Here is an 18,666-nt window from a genome sequence, read left to right on the forward strand (position 1 = left end):
GGTTGTGAGGAGGCAGCACAAGTGCTGGGTAGGCACTTCAGTTTAAAGCACCTCCCACCTTCAGGAGCAGGAACCCAGGACATGACGTCACAAATCTTTTAAAATATTTGCATATCTTCCCTGCAGCAGTGCATTTGAGCAGATTAAGAATACGATGCTTGTGGCCACACCCTGGATCACAATCGTTCATGAAAATGAACGATTTGCGGCTAGGTAGGCCGATTTATCAGCTGATTGGCCGAAAATCGGCCGATCAGCTGATAAATCGCTGTAGTGTGTGGGCACCTTTGGGGTAAGTTATGTGATGACATAACAGGAATTCTTCAAGTGTGTACAGGGTTTATTTACTAAGATGGGATGTTGCAATGGGCAACCAATCAGATTCTATCTATTATTTTCTAGAAAGTGCTAAATAAATAAGAAGTATATTCTGATTTGTTGCTATGGGTAACATCCAATCTGGTTTTGCCTATTACATTAGCCACAAATAATTTTAATTGCTCTTGGATCACCAATCCAAGGCAGCTCTGTGTGCTGAGGCACCCCAGGGTATGCTGCTTATGACGATGACTGATATTCTAGTTCTCATTCGGAATTTCACAAAGATAAGGACATTTGCCATCTTAAAAAGAAATCTTTTTTTGGTACTTCTTCATCTTTGGGGACACTGCTTATACCAGTTACTGTATGTTACCCGCTACGTGAATTGTGACTGTCCCCTTATGGCACTCCCCACATCATACCTCCCAACTTCTGTCCGTATGAAATAGGGACACTCGCGCGAGCGCCCGAAAAGGGGGTGGGGCGTATGCAAATGAGGGTGCAGCTTATGCTAATTAGCCGCAACCTCATTTTCATACGAGAATAGACGCTGTGCGCACGCGCACAGCGTCTATTCTACTAGATTGGGGGTCTCCCAACTGTCACCCCCCGCAGCGGGACAATGCCTGCCGCGGGTGGGACAGCGGGACAGGACCCGAAAATCGGGACTGTCCCTCTAAAATCGTGACAGTTGGGAGGTATGCCCACAAGTCTTAAGGTAATAATAGATGGTGGCGTGGACACAGGAGGGTGGCGTGTACCCCAAAATAACCCTCACCTCCTGCCATACGCTACCAAAGTTCTGTAGCGTAAGCGGTGGCCGCAAAGATGAGGAAGTACCCTTTTTTTTTTAATTAAACAATGATTTTTTGTTTAACGTTACAAATATTTGTTAATAAGTGATTAAAGTGGATATCAGTAAAGTTGCATAAAAACATCCTAAAAAATTCCCAAGGGTTGTCAATTCTGATCCCTTTTCCGTAGTCATGCAGTCTCAAGTACATCCATGGAATAAAACGAAGCACAGTTTGCTGCTAACTAACCAACAAAATGTCCGCTCAGTACTGTTTCCCCGTGCTGGCGACAGTACGGAAAAACGTCTTGAACTGTGTTGCTATGCTCAGGATTAACAACTAGCTACTTCCTGTCGTCACTGAGGAACCATTTTATTGTGTTCATTTGTATTGCCATAGCATTTATGTAGTCTCCGGTAAAATGGATGCCATTCAAAATCTATTAACGCTTTCTTAAAAAGCTACGGTAATAATAGCGTCCGGTACCGTTCTGCGCTGCCTCAGCTGATTTGTCAGTTGATGCTGTCGGTTTGTCAGTTGTTCTGTCAGCCCGGTAGCGTTGCTGGTAAAAGGTGGCTGGCGCGGTATTATAGCACACGTTATCATCTCTGCCGCTGGGAATGAGCTATGAACATAGGAGAGGATGGGGCCGGGGCCGGGGGAGTCGGGATCGCGGGAGTCGGGACCGGGGCTTCTCATCCCACCATGAAGGAGGCTCTTTCAGGGAAAGTGATGGCGGTGCGAGGGAAAGGCCTCCGCCTCACCTGCGGGGCCGGGAGATAGGCCTTTGGTATGCACGGAGGCAAGGCGGCCGGAGTAAGGACAAAGAGAGGATGGAGGTAGGTTTACCAACTGCTGTTACCACCAGCGGGAGTACCACCCTTCTTATGTTCATAGTATTGACAAAAGCAATACAGCGACACTAATCTATCTATCTAGCAATCTGTCTATCTCACAGTACCCAGTGTAACTGCACACCTGAGCTACCTGCAACTGTCACACTGTAAGAATAGTATCACGTATAGAGACACTAGGGACAGAAAGGTTGCACATCTCTGCCACACTGACAGCAGCACATCCCTGCCACGCTGACAGCAACACATCCCTGCCACGCTGACAGCAACACATCCCTGCCACGCTGACAGCAACACATCCCTGCCACGCTGACAGCAACACATCCCTGCCACGCTGACAGCAACACATCCCTGCCACGCTGACAGCAACACATCCCTGCCACGCTGACAGCAACACATCCCTGCCTCAGCTGACAGCAGCACATCCCTGCCACGCTGACAGCAGCACATCCCTGCCTCAGCTGACAGCAGCACATCCCTGCCACGCTGACAGCAGCACATCCCTGCCACGCTGACAGCAGCACATCCCTGCCACGCTGACAGCAGCACATCCCTGCCACGCTGACAGCAGCACATCCCTGCCACGCTGACAGCAGCACATCCCTGCCACGCTGACAGCAGCACATCCCTGCCACGCTGACAGCAGCACATCCCTGCCACGCTGACAGCAGCACATCCCTGCCACGCTGACAGCAGCACATCCCTGCCACGCTGACAGCAACACATCCCTGCCTCAGCTGGCAGCAGTACAACCCTGCAGTAACTGACAGAAGCTCCTCCCACCTCAACTGACAGCGGCACCTCAACAGACAGTGAGCTGTGGCTCACTGCCTCAACAGGCAGTAAGCACCTTGCTGCCTCAACTGCCACAGGCACATGTTGGGTGACCCGGGTCCCGTTCACTTCTATGGAGGAGGCAGCAGCCCGCCTCAGCCTGATGGGCCCTGCCCCCCCCCGGATGACGTCCGCTACTCAGCAATAAGCCAGGTCGCTGTGAGCAGCTAAACTCCGTGAATGCCGGGTCGCTTTAGGGATGGACCCGTGTCCAAGTCCAAAGTGCGACCACCTAATTTGCCATGTGAAAGGGTTATTATTCACTTATGGGGTTATCCAGGTACATGTTAAGTCAATGAAAATAATTCTATTTAAACTGCCTTGATCTGAACAATTTTTTCACCTAAACATGAAGTATTATAGTTGCATATAAAACATAACATTTAGTGCATTCACCATAGAAGTCTATACGAAGATGCATTCAGTGCGAAGCATATATGTCTTCAACATGCTGGATGGGGATGCAGTGAGCAGGTCTTAGGTTGACTGGGTCAGAAGGTCAAAACAAGCAATAGGTCGACATGAGTCTTTCACTTTTTTAAAAATAAGTTTTTTTCTTTTTAATACTTTATACTCCAAGTGGACACAGAGTTATATTATAATAGTTTGCTGAAAGCATGGTGAGCAAAGTGGTACACCTCTACGGTGTCTATGTAGACCTGTGTCGACAGACAATAAAAATGAGATAAACTCATGTCTGTCTGTAATATATTTAGTCTATCTATATATATATATATATATATATATATATATATAGCAGATGCGGGCACTCCAAATGACCTCCGGTGAACAATTCAAACAACCAATTGATTGCGGTGCCCGCCTATATGCAGTACTGTGTCTGCTAAATATAGTGTCCAGGGGGATGGCGGCACTCACGTACAAATAAGACTCCACACTCGAGCAGGTAGTCACCAACGTTTCTGGGCAATTATGCCCCTTTATCAAGGTGCAGGAAGAACATTAGAACAGTACAAACAGTGAATATAAATACCTTTACCAGTCGTTCACGCCGCCCGCCGTCTCCCGCTCCGGCGTCTGAAGAGATGACGTCATCGCGCTGGTTGACGCTACGGGGAGCGTGAAGGACCCACCAGTGCACAGAGATTGCTTAGCAACCAGCATCAACAATATGGCCGCCGGATGCCCGGAGACCAGATACTGAAAAAACATATACAAACTCCGTTAGAAATCACCATAAAAAACATAAGAAAAAAATTGCATTTAAAAAAGACGTTGACAGAACGTCTAGTGAAATAGCAGATAAAGTGCAAGTGCTGTATCCATTGTTAGGGCTCTAAACCATCTGGATGTCGACAAACATGTCTTCCCATATAATGTCGACTGCAATAAATCCGCTAATACAACAAAACATCTGATTATAGAAATACAATAATGCATAGATTAAGATAAAAAAAGCTGTGAACACAGCAGAAATCACCTATGATAAATGTTACAAGAAACAGGATAATCCTAAATGTTCGTTGAGCCCCTTGGGACTCAACGTGTCAAGGGTGAAGATCCACCGGCTTTCCAGTTGGAGAAGCCGGAGAGATCTATCCCCTCCTCTCTTGAGGGGGGGAACGTGATCGATGATCTTATACCGAAGCGTCGTGATGTTATGCCTGGCCTCTGCAAAGTGACGGGCCACAGGCTGTTCGCTGTGGCCCGAAATGATGGCTGCTTTTATTGCAGAACGGTGGGCAGCCGCTCTTTCTTTAAATGCCCTTTCGGTCTTGCCCACATAATGACGCCCACACGGACAACTAATCATGTATACCACGAATTGTGTGTTGCAGCTGACTCTATGATGGATTTTAAACTTTTTACCAGAAAATGGGTGAAAGAAATTCTCTCCTGGAGTCATATAAGAACACGTAATGCACCCACAGCATCGAAAACAGCCAGTTTTGGCCTTACCCCAGAATGGTGTACTAGTTTTAGGGGGGGGAAAAGTGACTTCGCTCTTAACCACAAAGTCTCTGATGCTTTTGCCTTTTTTGTATGAGTGCATGAGAGACTTATTTTTCAAAGAATGCAGCGTAGGGTCTGATGTAAGCAAGGGCCAATGCTTTTTGGCTATCTTGCTTAATGCAGGGCTAGCAGGATGATATGTATTAACCCAAATAAGTTTATCTGCTGCTGACTTAGAAGCTGATTTAGATTTTAGGGCTTCCTCTCTTGGAAGTCTAAACACCCTATCTCTGGTATCTGTGAGGAGTTCTTGATCGTAACCCCTATCACTGAACTTGCTTACCATGGATGTAAGACTCTTTTCCAGTTCTTCAGGTTGACTAATTATTCTCCGTGCTCGGAGCATTTGGGAAAAGGGGAGCCCCTTCTTAAGGGGGACTGGATGGAAGCTGGAATTTAACAAAATGTTATTCCTATCCGTGGGCTTACTGTATAATGCTGTTTCAATCTGCCCCTCCACAATTTTAATGTTTACATCCAGATAATGCACAGAACATGTGTCCATGACATAAGTAAACTTGATGGGGGAACAGGTAGAATTGTGCTCCTCAATCAAACGTTTCAAGCAACTGTTATCACCCGCCCAGATCACCAGGAGATCGTCTATGTACCGTGTGTACAATAGCAACGACCCCCTGGTGGCCGGGTTACTGGTGAACAATGCCCGTTCAACAATAATCATGTAGGAATTCGCAAACGACGGGGCCACTGAGGACCCCATCGCACATCCTCTTAGCTGGAGAAAAAACATGTTGTTAAACATAAAATAATTACGTTTGAGCGTCAATTCTAACAGTTGTAAGAACAACCCCACATCAGGACCTGTGTACAAGGGATTTCCCGTGATTAGAGCTCTTACTGCTTCCAAGCCTGCACCGTGAGGAATACACGTGTACAGGCTCGTTACGTCCACTGTACACAACGTACAGTCAGGGGGAACGGTACTAATGGCTTTTAATTTTGCCAGAAGACTAGTAGTGTCCTGCAAGTAACTTATATCTCCTTGTACACAGGGTTGAAGAAAAAAATCCAAGTAAACAGAAATGGTCTGATACAGTGAGCCCCGGGCAGATATAATTGGTCTACCCGGGGGTTTCACTGGATTTTTGTGGATTTTTGGTATCGAATAGAGAATAGGGATAATTGGATAATCCACAGATAATGCAACTCTAGTGTCCACATCAATCTGTCCATTGCTGACTGCCAGTTTTAGTAAATTGTCCAATTCGGACTTATAACCCTTTGTTGGGTCACGTGGTAAAGCACAATAGGTGTCAGTGTCCGACAATTGCTGATTGATTTCAGCCACATAATCGGCAGTGTCAAGGACGACGATCCCGCCGCCCTTGTCCGCTGCCCGTATCACGATAGATGGATCGTCGCCCAGACTTTTAAGAGCTGTCCACTCTTGCTTAGAAAAGTTATTCATAACAGTACTAGGATGTTTCAACTTACGTGCTGTTTCCTGTTCCAAAAGTCGAGTGTAAGTCTTTATCGACGGGTTAAAGGACTGGGGATCAAACTTGGAGGATTTCTTTAACTTGTTCGGGAACTTAGGTGTAGTCGTGATAGATGGTGTTATAACATCTTTATCCTGGAAGAACTCTCGGAGTTTCAGTTGTCGATGTAATTTGAACTGTTCCACTTTGATGTTAAAGGGGTCAGTCTTTGTTGTTGGTACGAAATTCAACCCTTTCGCCAACACGTGTGACTCCACTTCCGAGAGTGTCCTGGATGACAAATTAAAGATTATTTCTTTAGGATCCGTGGAGGTTGGGTGCGGGTTTTTACGCCTCTCTCTCTTGTTCTGCCCCCCCCGGCGCGTGAACCTCCTGCGCCGTGTTGGGCTGGGCCCTTCGGGTGTAACCCTAAAGGGGGACGACCTGAGTCAGTGCCCTGGCCTTCAACTTCACTAGCGGAAGAATTTTCGTCTCTTGAGGTATCTGACTCCCATACTCTTCTATTAGGCCTGGAGCCGAACCGCTTTTTGGAGAATCTATTAGGGGGGTCCCCACCTGTCAGCCACGGGTACACCTGATGTTTTTCATAGTCCAAATTGACCTTTTCTTTTTTGTTTTGTTTGAAGGTTTGTAAGTCCTTTTTGTATTTGTCTAACTGTGTAGACATTTTATCCAACCAATTGGTTGATTGATCTTGTAACAAGAACTCCTTGTGCTGCCCTTCAAACACAGCCAATTTGGACCTGATAGCTTCCAGTTCACGTTTTACCTCCTCCACCACCGCCACCATTAAATCGAACGAACATTTGTTCAAAATTGAAGTCCAGACTTTGCAGAACGGGATATTGTACCGTCCGATTGTTGGTACATTACGTATGCGGAAGCCTCGGGGTATCTTCCTATCCCGTACGTAGTCAGACAGAGTAACCCCGTGGAAATAATAGTCTGTCTCCTTACGCTTCAAATTTAACCACTGATGGTACAACTGCAATTGGTCTGGGGTGGTGTTAGTAGACCCCTGGTCCTCTTTGAAAAGGACTCGTTCATAATCTGAGTCCGAATAACTGAAGATTGAGCCCACCGTGAGCTCAACCCTCGTTTGTGAACCTGATGCTTGTGGTTCAACAGATGATGTATCCATGATCAGGTGCCGACGTTGTTATAGCTGCGTGTCCCGGACTGGAACTTGCACAATATTACACTCACCACCACCAAAGGAAGTGTCTGAACGGAATTCAGACAGTGCACTGGTTAATCCTGAGGACTTTGAAAGGGTCCAATAAAATGTTGCGGGGTATAGCTGGGTGCCACTGCGGATTTGAGTCCTTGCGGTCGCCAAATCTTTAATCTATATAGCAGATGCGGGCACTCCAAATGACCTCCGGTGAACAATTCAAACAACCAATTGATTGCGGTGCCCGCCTATATGCAGTACTGTGTCTGCTAAATATAGTGTCCAGGGGGATGGCGGCACTCACGTACAAATAAGACTCCACACTCGAGCAGGTAGTCACCAACGTTTCTGGGCAATTATGCCCCTTTATCAAGGTGCAGGAAGAACATTAGAACAGTACAAACAGTGAATATAAATACCTTTACCAGTCGTTCACGCCGCCCGCCGTCTCCCGCTCCGGCGTCTGAAGAGATGACGTCATCGCGCTGGTTGACGCTACGGGGAGCGTGAAGGACCCACCAGTGCACAGAGATTGCTTAGCAACCAGCATCAACAATATGGCCGCCGGATGCCCGGAGACCAGATACTGAAAAAACATATACAAACTCCGTTAGAAATCACCATAAAAAACATAAGAAAAAAATTGCATTTAAAAAAGACGTTGACAGAACGTCTAGTGAAATAGCAGATAAAGTGCAAGTGCTGTATCCATTGTTAGGGCTCTAAACCATCTGGATGTCGACAAACATGTCTTCCCATATAATGTCGACTGCAATAAATCCGCTAATACAACAAAACATCTGATTATAGAAATACAATAATGCATAGATTAAGATAAAAAAAGCTGTGAACACAGCAGAAATCACCTATGATAAATGTTACAAGAAACAGGATAATCCTAAATGTTCGTTGAGCCCCTTGGGACTCAACGTGTCAAGGGTGAAGATCCACCGGCTTTCCAGTTGGAGAAGCCGGAGAGATCTATCCCCTCCTCTCTTGAGGGGGGGAACGTGATCGATGATCTTATACCGAAGCGTCGTGATGTTATGCCTGGCCTCTGCAAAGTGACGGGCCACAGGCTGTTCGCTGTGGCCCGAAATGATGGCTGCTTTTATTGCAGAACGGTGGGCAGCCGCTCTTTCTTTAAATGCCCTTTCGGTCTTGCCCACATAATGACGCCCACACGGACAACTAATCATGTATACCACGAATTGTGTGTTGCAGCTGACTCTATGATGGATTTTAAACTTTTTACCAGAAAATGGGTGAAAGAAATTCTCTCCTGGAGTCATATAAGAACACGTAATGCACCCACAGCATCGAAAACAGCCAGTTTTGGCCTTACCCCAGAATGGTGTACTAGTTTTAGGGGGGGGAAAAGTGACTTCGCTCTTAACCACAAAGTCTCTGATGCTTTTGCCTTTTTTGTATGAGTGCATGAGAGACTTATTTTTCAAAGAATGCAGCGTAGGGTCTGATGTAAGCAAGGGCCAATGCTTTTTGGCTATCTTGCTTAATGCAGGGCTAGCAGGATGATATGTATTAACCCAAATAAGTTTATCTGCTGCTGACTTAGAAGCTGATTTAGATTTTAGGGCTTCCTCTCTTGGAAGTCTAAACACCCTATCTCTGGTATCTGTGAGGAGTTCTTGATCGTAACCCCTATCACTGAACTTGCTTACCATGGATGTAAGACTCTTTTCCAGTTCTTCAGGTTGACTAATTATTCTCCGTGCTCGGAGCATTTGGGAAAAGGGGAGCCCCTTCTTAAGGGGGACTGGATGGAAGCTGGAATTTAACAAAATGTTATTCCTATCCGTGGGCTTACTGTATAATGCTGTTTCAATCTGCCCCTCCACAATTTTAATGTTTACATCCAGATAATGCACAGAACATGTGTCCATGACATAAGTAAACTTGATGGGGGAACAGGTAGAATTGTGCTCCTCAATCAAACGTTTCAAGCAACTGTTATCACCCGCCCAGATCACCAGGAGATCGTCTATGTACCGTGTGTACAATAGCAACGACCCCCTGGTGGCCGGGTTACTGGTGAACAATGCCCGTTCAACAATAATCATGTAGGAATTCGCAAACGACGGGGCCACTGAGGACCCCATCGCACATCCTCTTAGCTTAGTCTGGACTTCAATTTTGAACAAATGTTCGTTCGATTTAATGGTGGCGGTGGTGGAGGAGGTAAAACGTGAACTGGAAGCTATCAGGTCCAAATTGGCTGTGTTTGAAGGGCAGCACAAGGAGTTCTTGTTACAAGATCAATCAACCAATTGGTTGGATAAAATGTCTACACAGTTAGACAAATACAAAAAGGACTTACAAACCTTCAAACAAAACAAAAAAGAAAAGGTCAATTTGGACTATGAAAAACATCAGGTGTACCCGTGGCTGACAGGTGGGGACCCCCCTAATAGATTCTCCAAAAAGCGGTTCGGCTCCAGGCCTAATAGAAGAGTATGGGAGTCAGATACCTCAAGAGACGAAAATTCTTCCGCTAGTGAAGTTGAAGGCCAGGGCACTGACTCAGGTCGTCCCCCTTTAGGGTTACACCCGAAGGGCCCAGCCCAACACGGCGCAGGAGGTTCACGCGCCGGGGGGGGCAGAACAAGAGAGAGAGGCGTAAAAACCCGCACCCAACCTCCACGGATCCTAAAGAAATAATCTTTAATTTGTCATCCAGGACACTCTCGGAAGTGGAGTCACACGTGTTGGCGAAAGGGTTGAATTTCGTACCAACAACAAAGACTGACCCCTTTAACATCAAAGTGGAACAGTTCAAATTACATCGACAACTGAAACTCCGAGAGTTCTTCCAGGATAAAGATGTTATAACACCATCTATCACGACTACACCTAAGTTCCCGAACAAGTTAAAGAAATCCTCCAAGTTTGATCCCCAGTCCTTTAACCCGTCGATAAAGACTTACACTCGACTTTTGGAACAGGAAACAGCACGTAAGTTGAAACATCCTAGTACTGTTATGAATAACTTTTCTAAGCAAGAGTGGACAGCTCTTAAAAGTCTGGGCGACGATCCATCTATCGTGATACGGGCAGCGGACAAGGGCGGCGGGATCGTCGTCCTTGACACTGCCGATTATGTGGCTGAAATCAATCAGCAATTGTCGGACACTGACACCTATTGTGCTTTACCACGTGACCCAACAAAGGGTTATAAGTCCGAATTGGACAATTTACTAAAACTGGCAGTCAGCAATGGACAGATTGATGTGGACACTAGAGTTGCATTATCTGTGGATTATCCAATTATCCCTATTCTCTATTCGATACCAAAAATCCACAAAAATCCAGTGAAACCCCCGGGTAGACCAATTATATCTGCCCGGGGCTCACTGTATCAGACCATTTCTGTTTACTTGGATTTTTTTCTTCAACCCTGTGTACAAGGAGATATAAGTTACTTGCAGGACACTACTAGTCTTCTGGCAAAATTAAAAGCCATTAGTACCGTTCCCCCTGACTGTACGTTGTGTACAGTGGACGTAACGAGCCTGTACACGTGTATTCCTCACGGTGCAGGCTTGGAAGCAGTAAGAGCTCTAATCACGGGAAATCCCTTGTACACAGGTCCTGATGTGGGGTTGTTCTTACAACTGTTAGAATTGACGCTCAAACGTAATTATTTTATGTTTAACAACATGTTTTTTCTCCAGCTAAGAGGATGTGCGATGGGGTCCTCAGTGGCCCCGTCGTTTGCGAATTCCTACATGATTATTGTTGAACGGGCATTGTTCACCAGTAACCCGGCCACCAGGGGGTCGTTGCTATTGTACACACGGTACATAGACGATCTCCTGGTGATCTGGGCGGGTGATAACAGTTGCTTGAAACGTTTGATTGAGGAGCACAATTCTACCTGTTCCCCCATCAAGTTTACTTATGTCATGGACACATGTTCTGTGCATTATCTGGATGTAAACATTAAAATTGTGGAGGGGCAGATTGAAACAGCATTATACAGTAAGCCCACGGATAGGAATAACATTTTGTTAAATTCCAGCTTCCATCCAGTCCCCCTTAAGAAGGGGCTCCCCTTTTCCCAAATGCTCCGAGCACGGAGAATAATTAGTCAACCTGAAGAACTGGAAAAGAGTCTTACATCCATGGTAAGCAAGTTCAGTGATAGGGGTTACGATCAAGAACTCCTCACAGATACCAGAGATAGGGTGTTTAGACTTCCAAGAGAGGAAGCCCTAAAATCTAAATCAGCTTCTAAGTCAGCAGCAGATAAACTTATTTGGGTTAATACATATCATCCTGCTAGCCCTGCATTAAGCAAGATAGCCAAAAAGCATTGGCCCTTGCTTACATCAGACCCTACGCTGCATTCTTTGAAAAATAAGTCTCTCATGCACTCATACAAAAAAGGCAAAAGCATCAGAGACTTTGTGGTTAAGAGCGAAGTCACTTTTCCCCCCCCTAAAACTAGTACACCATTCTGGGGTAAGGCCAAAACTGGCTGTTTTCGATGCTGTGGGTGCATTACGTGTTCTTATATGACTCCAGGAGAGAATTTCTTTCACCCATTTTCTGGTAAAAAGTTTAAAATCCATCATAGAGTCAGCTGCAACACACAATTCGTGGTATACATGATTAGTTGTCCGTGTGGGCGTCATTATGTGGGCAAGACCGAAAGGGCATTTAAAGAAAGAGCGGCTGCCCACCGTTCTGCAATAAAAGCAGCCATCATTTCGGGCCACAGCGAACAGCCTGTGGCCCGTCACTTTGCAGAGGCCAGGCATAACATCACGACGCTTCGGTATAAGATCATCGATCACGTTCCCCCCCTCAAGAGAGGAGGGGATAGATCTCTCCGGCTTCTCCAACTGGAAAGCCGGTGGATCTTCACCCTTGACACGTTGAGTCCCAAGGGGCTCAACGAACATTTAGGATTATCCTGTTTCTTGTAACATTTATCATAGGTGATTTCTGCTGTGTTCACAGCTTTTTTTATCTTAATCTATGCATTATTGTATTTCTATAATCAGATGTTTTGTTGTATTAGCGGATTTATTGCAGTCGACATTATATGGGAAGACATGTTTGTCGACATCCAGATGGTTTAGAGCCCTAACAATGGATACAGCACTTGCACTTTATCTGCTATTTCACTAGACGTTCTGTCAACGTCTTTTTTAAATGCAATTTTTTTCTTATGTTTTTTATGGTGATTTCTAACGGAGTTTGTATATGTTTTTTCAGTATCTGGTCTCCGGGCATCCGGCGGCCATATTGTTGATGCTGGTTGCTAAGCAATCTCTGTGCACTGGTGGGTCCTTCACGCTCCCCGTAGCGTCAACCAGCGCGATGACGTCATCTCTTCAGACGCCGGAGCGGGAGACGGCGGGCGGCGTGAACGACTGGTAAAGGTATTTATATTCACTGTTTGTACTGTTCTAATGTTCTTCCTGCACCTTGATAAAGGGGCATAATTGCCCAGAAACGTTGGTGACTACCTGCTCGAGTGTGGAGTCTTATTTGTACGTGAGTGCCGCCATCCCCCTGGACACTATATATATATATATATATTCAGATGTAATTGGAATAAGAAGCTATAAGTGTTCCGCATTGCTGTATGTATGGCTCACATTAGAGCAATATAGGATACACAGAACTAAACATTACAGTAACTGAAAAACCTAAACAGTATAAGTAACCATTAGAACCACAATTCTCAGTACACTACAGCTGAGATGTAGGAAGGTAAAGATTTGTCCGCATACTACCTTGGGTGGGTTGTTGTCAGTAGAGATAAATGATTATTCATGAGAAGAGGCTATGGTTATAGATGAGACCTGTATTGCCGTGATGGTCATTGGCTTACCAGAGAGGGAGCGGGAGGGAGTATGTAGGGAAATGAAGTTGGAGATATAGGGAGCAGTGGATTTGAAGAAGGCCTTGTATGTGAAAGTGAGAAGTTTGAAGATAATTCTGTAGAGGAATAAGAGCCAATGCAGATTTTCTTGAAGCGGCTTGGAAGAAGTAGTGTGGCGGGAGACAAAGATATTTTTAGCTGCAGAGTTGAGAACAGACTGGAGGGGAGCAAGCTGAGAACATAGGAGACCAATGAGGAGAATGATGCAGTATTCGAGCCATGAGATGACCAGTGAGTGAAAAAGTTTTGTTGCACTGATGTGAGCCATGTTGCGTAGATGGAACCAACGGGATTGACCCAGAGTTTGGACGTGGGGGTCAAAGAAGTGGATGGAGTCAAGTGAGACATCCAAGCGACATAGTTGGTTAACAGGGGAGGTGATGTTGTCAACAGGGGTGGGGGGGGCTGTGCGGAAACTCTGCATGGAGCAAAGGTGATGAATCTTTTGGTCATACTGAGCTTCAGAGAGCGCTCAGACATCAAGGAGGCGATGGCAGAGAAGCAGCTGGAGACCCGAGAGCGCACAGAGGGGGGGAGAGGAGAGGTATATTTTCATAGGTGATATTCAAGCCCCAAAGCACTTATGAGCACAACCAGGGAAGTGGTATTCAGGGAGAAAAGAGGGTGCCTAGAACAGGGCCCTTCCATTCTCCTTGTCGGGTGAACAAGGGGTGAGATGTAGCCAGAGACAGACACCAAGAAGGAGCAGTTAGTGAACCAGGCCTGAACAGTGCTAGAGAGGCCAATAGTCTGGAGGGTGTGGAGAAGGAGAGGAGGATCCACAGTGTTGAATACAGCCGAAAGGTCCAGTAGGATTAGCAGAGAGAAGTGACCCCTGGACTTGGCTGAAAGCGGGTCGTTGATGACTTTCACCAGGGCAGATGACCTGGAGGTTAATGGGGTAAAAGAGGCAAATAAAGTGAACCTCAAAGGTGAGGAAAGTGTGGGAGGGTTTGGGTGCTCAAAAGTGAAATGTGCAGTTCGAGGGATAGCAGTATGCCCATTTTGCCACCTTGGCATTGATCAGGCCTGACAGGGCGTATTCAATGTTTTTATTCTCCATGTGCAGCGAATCCTGTTTAGGATTCGCTGCACATTCGCAGGGTTCAGGAGGGCTGCAGCATTCGCTGCCAGCACTCCCTGTCACCCTATTCAATGCAGCAGGGGCTCGCTGCCCCTGCTGGCTAACTTTAATTTGCCGCAGGGACCCGGGGGACAGAGGCAGGCAGGTAGATGTAAGCCTACCTGCCTGCCCCAGAATTTGTGGGGGAGGGCTCCCGGGGACAGCAGAGGCTGCCCCCTGGGAATGCTGGCACGGGACAGGGGTAGGGAGCCGCTTCTCTAGTCCCGCACGTAATAAGCCGGGACCAGAGTGAAATGAATATATGAATATCTAATGAGTGGCTCCCGGCCCCCTGCTGGCGAATGTGTAAATAAATAAAATATATACAGGTCGAGTATCCCGTATCCGAATATCCGTTATCCGAATTATTCCGAAATACGGACATTCCAGAAAGTGAAAAAAAAATTTTTTTTTGCTAAAAACTCACTGGGGACATATGTAACAGCATCACTGGGTACATGATATGTAACTGGCACTATATATGTGCAAGACAATGATTGCTTGGCATTCAAATTCAGTGCTGAGATAGTACACACATTTTGTTTCACGTTTTGAAACCTTGTTTTTTGAACAATTAAAATATGTTTGTGTGTATTTTATGTGGTAATAAAATATATTTGTGTGTATATTATGTGTTTATACAGCATAAATGCAAGATACTTCAAAATACATCATTGAAATATTAAAATATTCCGAAATACGGAATAATCCGTTATCCAAAATTCTCCTGGTCCCGAGCATTTTGGATACGGGATACTCAACCTGTATTAATGTGCTTCAAGCACATGAATAAAAACAGCATACCCCTTCACAGAAAAAAAATCTGTTTTTTTAAAAGATCACTTTCCAGTTCACCTTAAAAAGATGTCGAATGCAAAACGGTGAATCATGGCAAAAATCAGGGAGAAAGCAATTCCCATCCTAGCATTGAATACACTCTCGGCGAATCCCAGTGAAAACACCATTGAAATACACCAGCGAATTGCAGCAAGCATGAAACGGAAAACTGGCCGGCATTCACTGTTCGCTTTCGGCGAACAGTAAACATTGAATAGGGTGAATCACATTTTCAGTGAAAAAGATTCACTGCAAGGAATGAAAACAGCCCTATTTGCCGAAAAAAAAACGGTGAATCGGGAGCATTGAATACTGGCCAGAGTATATGAAGTAGCTCCTATTTGGAGAGGGTAGCAGGGGAGGTGGAGTGTGGGAACTAACACTCTGACTCTCCTGCCTGATGTCTACACCTTAACCCTCCCTTGCAGCAGCCCCCCCTATCCTTTTTCAATAGTTATAGATGTTTATTTAATGTGCTCACAGGCAATACATATGAAAGTGTATGTATTATTGATTAATCTCTTTTCAAAACGTGATACATTGTGAATGTTTTAACTTAGTAACGTGAACATTATTTGTAGAGAGCTGTTGTGCGGATGGATGAATCCAGAGAACAGCAGATAACACGACTCCTGAAATCTGCAAACACTCAAAATAAAAATGTAAAGCAGACATTCTCTGATGAGTCCTGGTGGGATACTGAGGCTGAAAGGTACATTTACCATTTCTTATTCCCTTTGTTTATTGTTCTACTGAAGCTTCAATCTTTGCTCATCACCAATTATTTTAAAATATCTTCTAACGAAGCAATGAGAGATTGTAAACATTTGCATTTCTAAACCTAGGTACATCTGGGGGTCGAGCTTTCAACTTTATTGCTCCAACTCTATGGAACTCTCTTCCTCGCACAGTGCGAGAAGCCCCCACTGTAGAATCCTTTAAAAATAGACTAAAGACAAACTTATTTACTTCAGCATTTCACTGACATCTACTGTTAAGCTTGTTTTGTATTTTGAGCTGTAAAGACAATGGTAAAGCACTTTGAGTCCTATTGGGAGAAAAATGCTATATAAATATCATTATTATAATTTATTATTATTAAACAGGTGACATTTTTTCTTTTTGAAATTGATTCAGAGAACATCAAATTGTCTGTACACCCATGGCCAAAAATGTTAGGAATAACACAAATATTGATTTTCACAAAGTCTGCTGCCTCAATTTTTATGATGGCAGGTTGCATATACTCCAGAACGTCATGAAGAATGCGTTGATGCATTGCAATTAATTGCAAATACCCTCTTTGCCATGGCAATGAACTTAGGGGGTTATCCTGGTTGCAGCCCTGCGTTTTAGCAGGGTAGGGGATTCTCAAACGACTGTGTATGAGCCACAAAGTGCATGCGCGATACCAGCCAGCAACAAACTTCAGTACATTTTTTATTCGCAAGCCAGCCACAGTTTTATGCTGCTTTCCCACTGCCAAGCCATTTAAAGAACCGGTATTTTTAAACTGTATTTAAAATGGTATTAGCTTTCACATTGGGCAGGGGGGGGAAGCGAGGGTGCCAGCTGGCAGGTACGGAGAGGGGGGGCGCAGAACAGGTACCAGAGAAGGGGGAAGACTAGTGTAGGATCTTAAATACCGTTTCAGAGCCATTCTCATTGCAGAAAAATCGGCTTTGAAACGTTTAAAACACTGCTTTTTAAACGGGTTGAAATACCAGTTAACTTTAACCGGTAAATCAACTCTGGCGCTTTCCCACTGCAGCCTTAAATGTTTAGAAATGGGAAAAAAACTGCAATTTACCATTTAAGACCTGCAGTGAGAAAGGAGCATTATTGACAGGAAGTCGCTGTTTGTGAGTGCTAGCTGGACGTTTTCTCGGAATGTCAGGAAAAATGCAGGTGTGCCCAAACATTTTCAGAGAGGGGGTGTGATGTCAGCTCTGGCCTTGATCAGACTGATTCTATCACACTTGAAATTTTTGCAAGCCATTTGCAGCCTTGCAGGGTGGTTTTTCACTCTGGTGGGGTGGCGTTCACTGATGGCAGGATGCTGTACTTTAACTATATTTCAGCTCTGCCACAAAAGGACCAGCTGATATCATGTTAGTGATTCTCTCCTTAACTCAGGTGAGACTGTTAACGCGGTCATAATGATTGAGTTAGAACAGAGTGTGAACTTTAAGCGTGGTGCTTGATATAATTGTTCTTCCTCTATTATCCATGGATACCTGCAAGGAAACATGCATTGCTTTGCACAAAAAGGTCTTCACAGGCAAGGATATTGCTGCTAGTAAGAATTTACCTCAATCAACCATTTATTGGGTCATCAATAACTTCGAGGAGAGAGGTTCAGTAGTTTTGAAGAAGGCTTCAGTGCTCCCAAGAATGTCCATCAAGCCCAAGAACCATCTCCTAAAGTTGATTCAGCTTCAGAATTGGGGCACTACCAATGCAGAGCTTGTTCAGGAATGGCAGCAGGCAGGTGTGAGTGCATCTGGATGCATAGTGATGCAAATACTTTGGGAAGATAACCTGTTGTCAAGAAGAGCAACAAAGAAGCCACTTCTCTCCTGGAAAAAACATCAGGGACACACTGATATTCTGATGGAGCACCTTGCCATAAGGTGGTCACTAAGTGGCTTGGGGAACAAAACATTAAAACATCAAAATTTTGGGTGCGTTGCCAGGATACTCCCCAGACCTTAATCTAATTGAGAACTTGTGGTCAATCCTCAGGAGGCTGGTGGAAAAAACACAAACCCACTCCAAGCTTTGATTAGTCAAGAATGGGTTGCCATCGGTCTGTAGTTGGCCCAGAGCAAATTGCAGAGGTCTTGAAAAAGAACAGTGAACACAGCAAATATTGACTCTTTGTATTAAAGGAATGTAATTGTCAATAAAAGACTTTGGGCAGTATTCAATGAGAAATCTCGCCGCGTGCAGCGAATTCTGTTTAGGATTCGCTGCACACTCGCTGCGTTCCGGAGGGCTGGCTGCCACTCGCTCTCTCCGTATTCAATGTCGGAGGGGCGAGTAGTCCCTCGCGGCCAATCTTAACCCCTGCAGCGGACGACCGTCTGCGGCAGGGAGCCGTGGGACGTGGCAGGCAGGGAGATTGAAGTCTCCCTGCCTGCCCCAGAACGTATGTGGGGGGGAGGTGGGCTCCCCGGGACCCAGGCAGCACAAGCTGCCCCCCCCAGAGCCAGCAGGGGACTGGGTATATTCACTGCTCCCGATCATGCATATGTAATGATCGGGTGCAGTGAATATATGAATATCTAATGAGCGGCTCGGCTCCCGGCCCCCTGCTGGCTGCTCAGTGTAAAAAATATATATATATTTTTTTTTTATTAAAATATATATTCATGTGCT

At 45.3% G+C, this 18,666-nt stretch overlaps 1 protein-coding gene across 1 annotated transcript in view; it reads left to right on the forward strand.

Moving 5' to 3' along the window:
• The first annotated feature begins 1,509 nt into the window (after positions 1-1,509).
• DHX36 (DEAH-box helicase 36) overlaps positions 1,510-18,666 on the forward strand; it is a 62,011-nt gene continuing 44,854 nt past the window's right edge. The window contains exons 1-2 of the mRNA XM_083177903.1: positions 1,510-1,954; positions 15,867-15,997. Coding sequence (XP_083034029.1) covers positions 1,736-1,954; positions 15,867-15,997 — 350 coding nt within the window. The 5' untranslated portion in view covers positions 1,510-1,735. The remainder of the gene's footprint in view (positions 1,955-15,866; positions 15,998-18,666) is intronic.

This window comes from Crinia signifera, chromosome 3, assembly GCF_055691185.1.
Source record: "Crinia signifera chromosome 3, ASM5569118v1, whole genome shotgun sequence".
Classification (NCBI taxonomy): domain Eukaryota; kingdom Metazoa; phylum Chordata; class Amphibia; order Anura; family Myobatrachidae; genus Crinia; species Crinia signifera.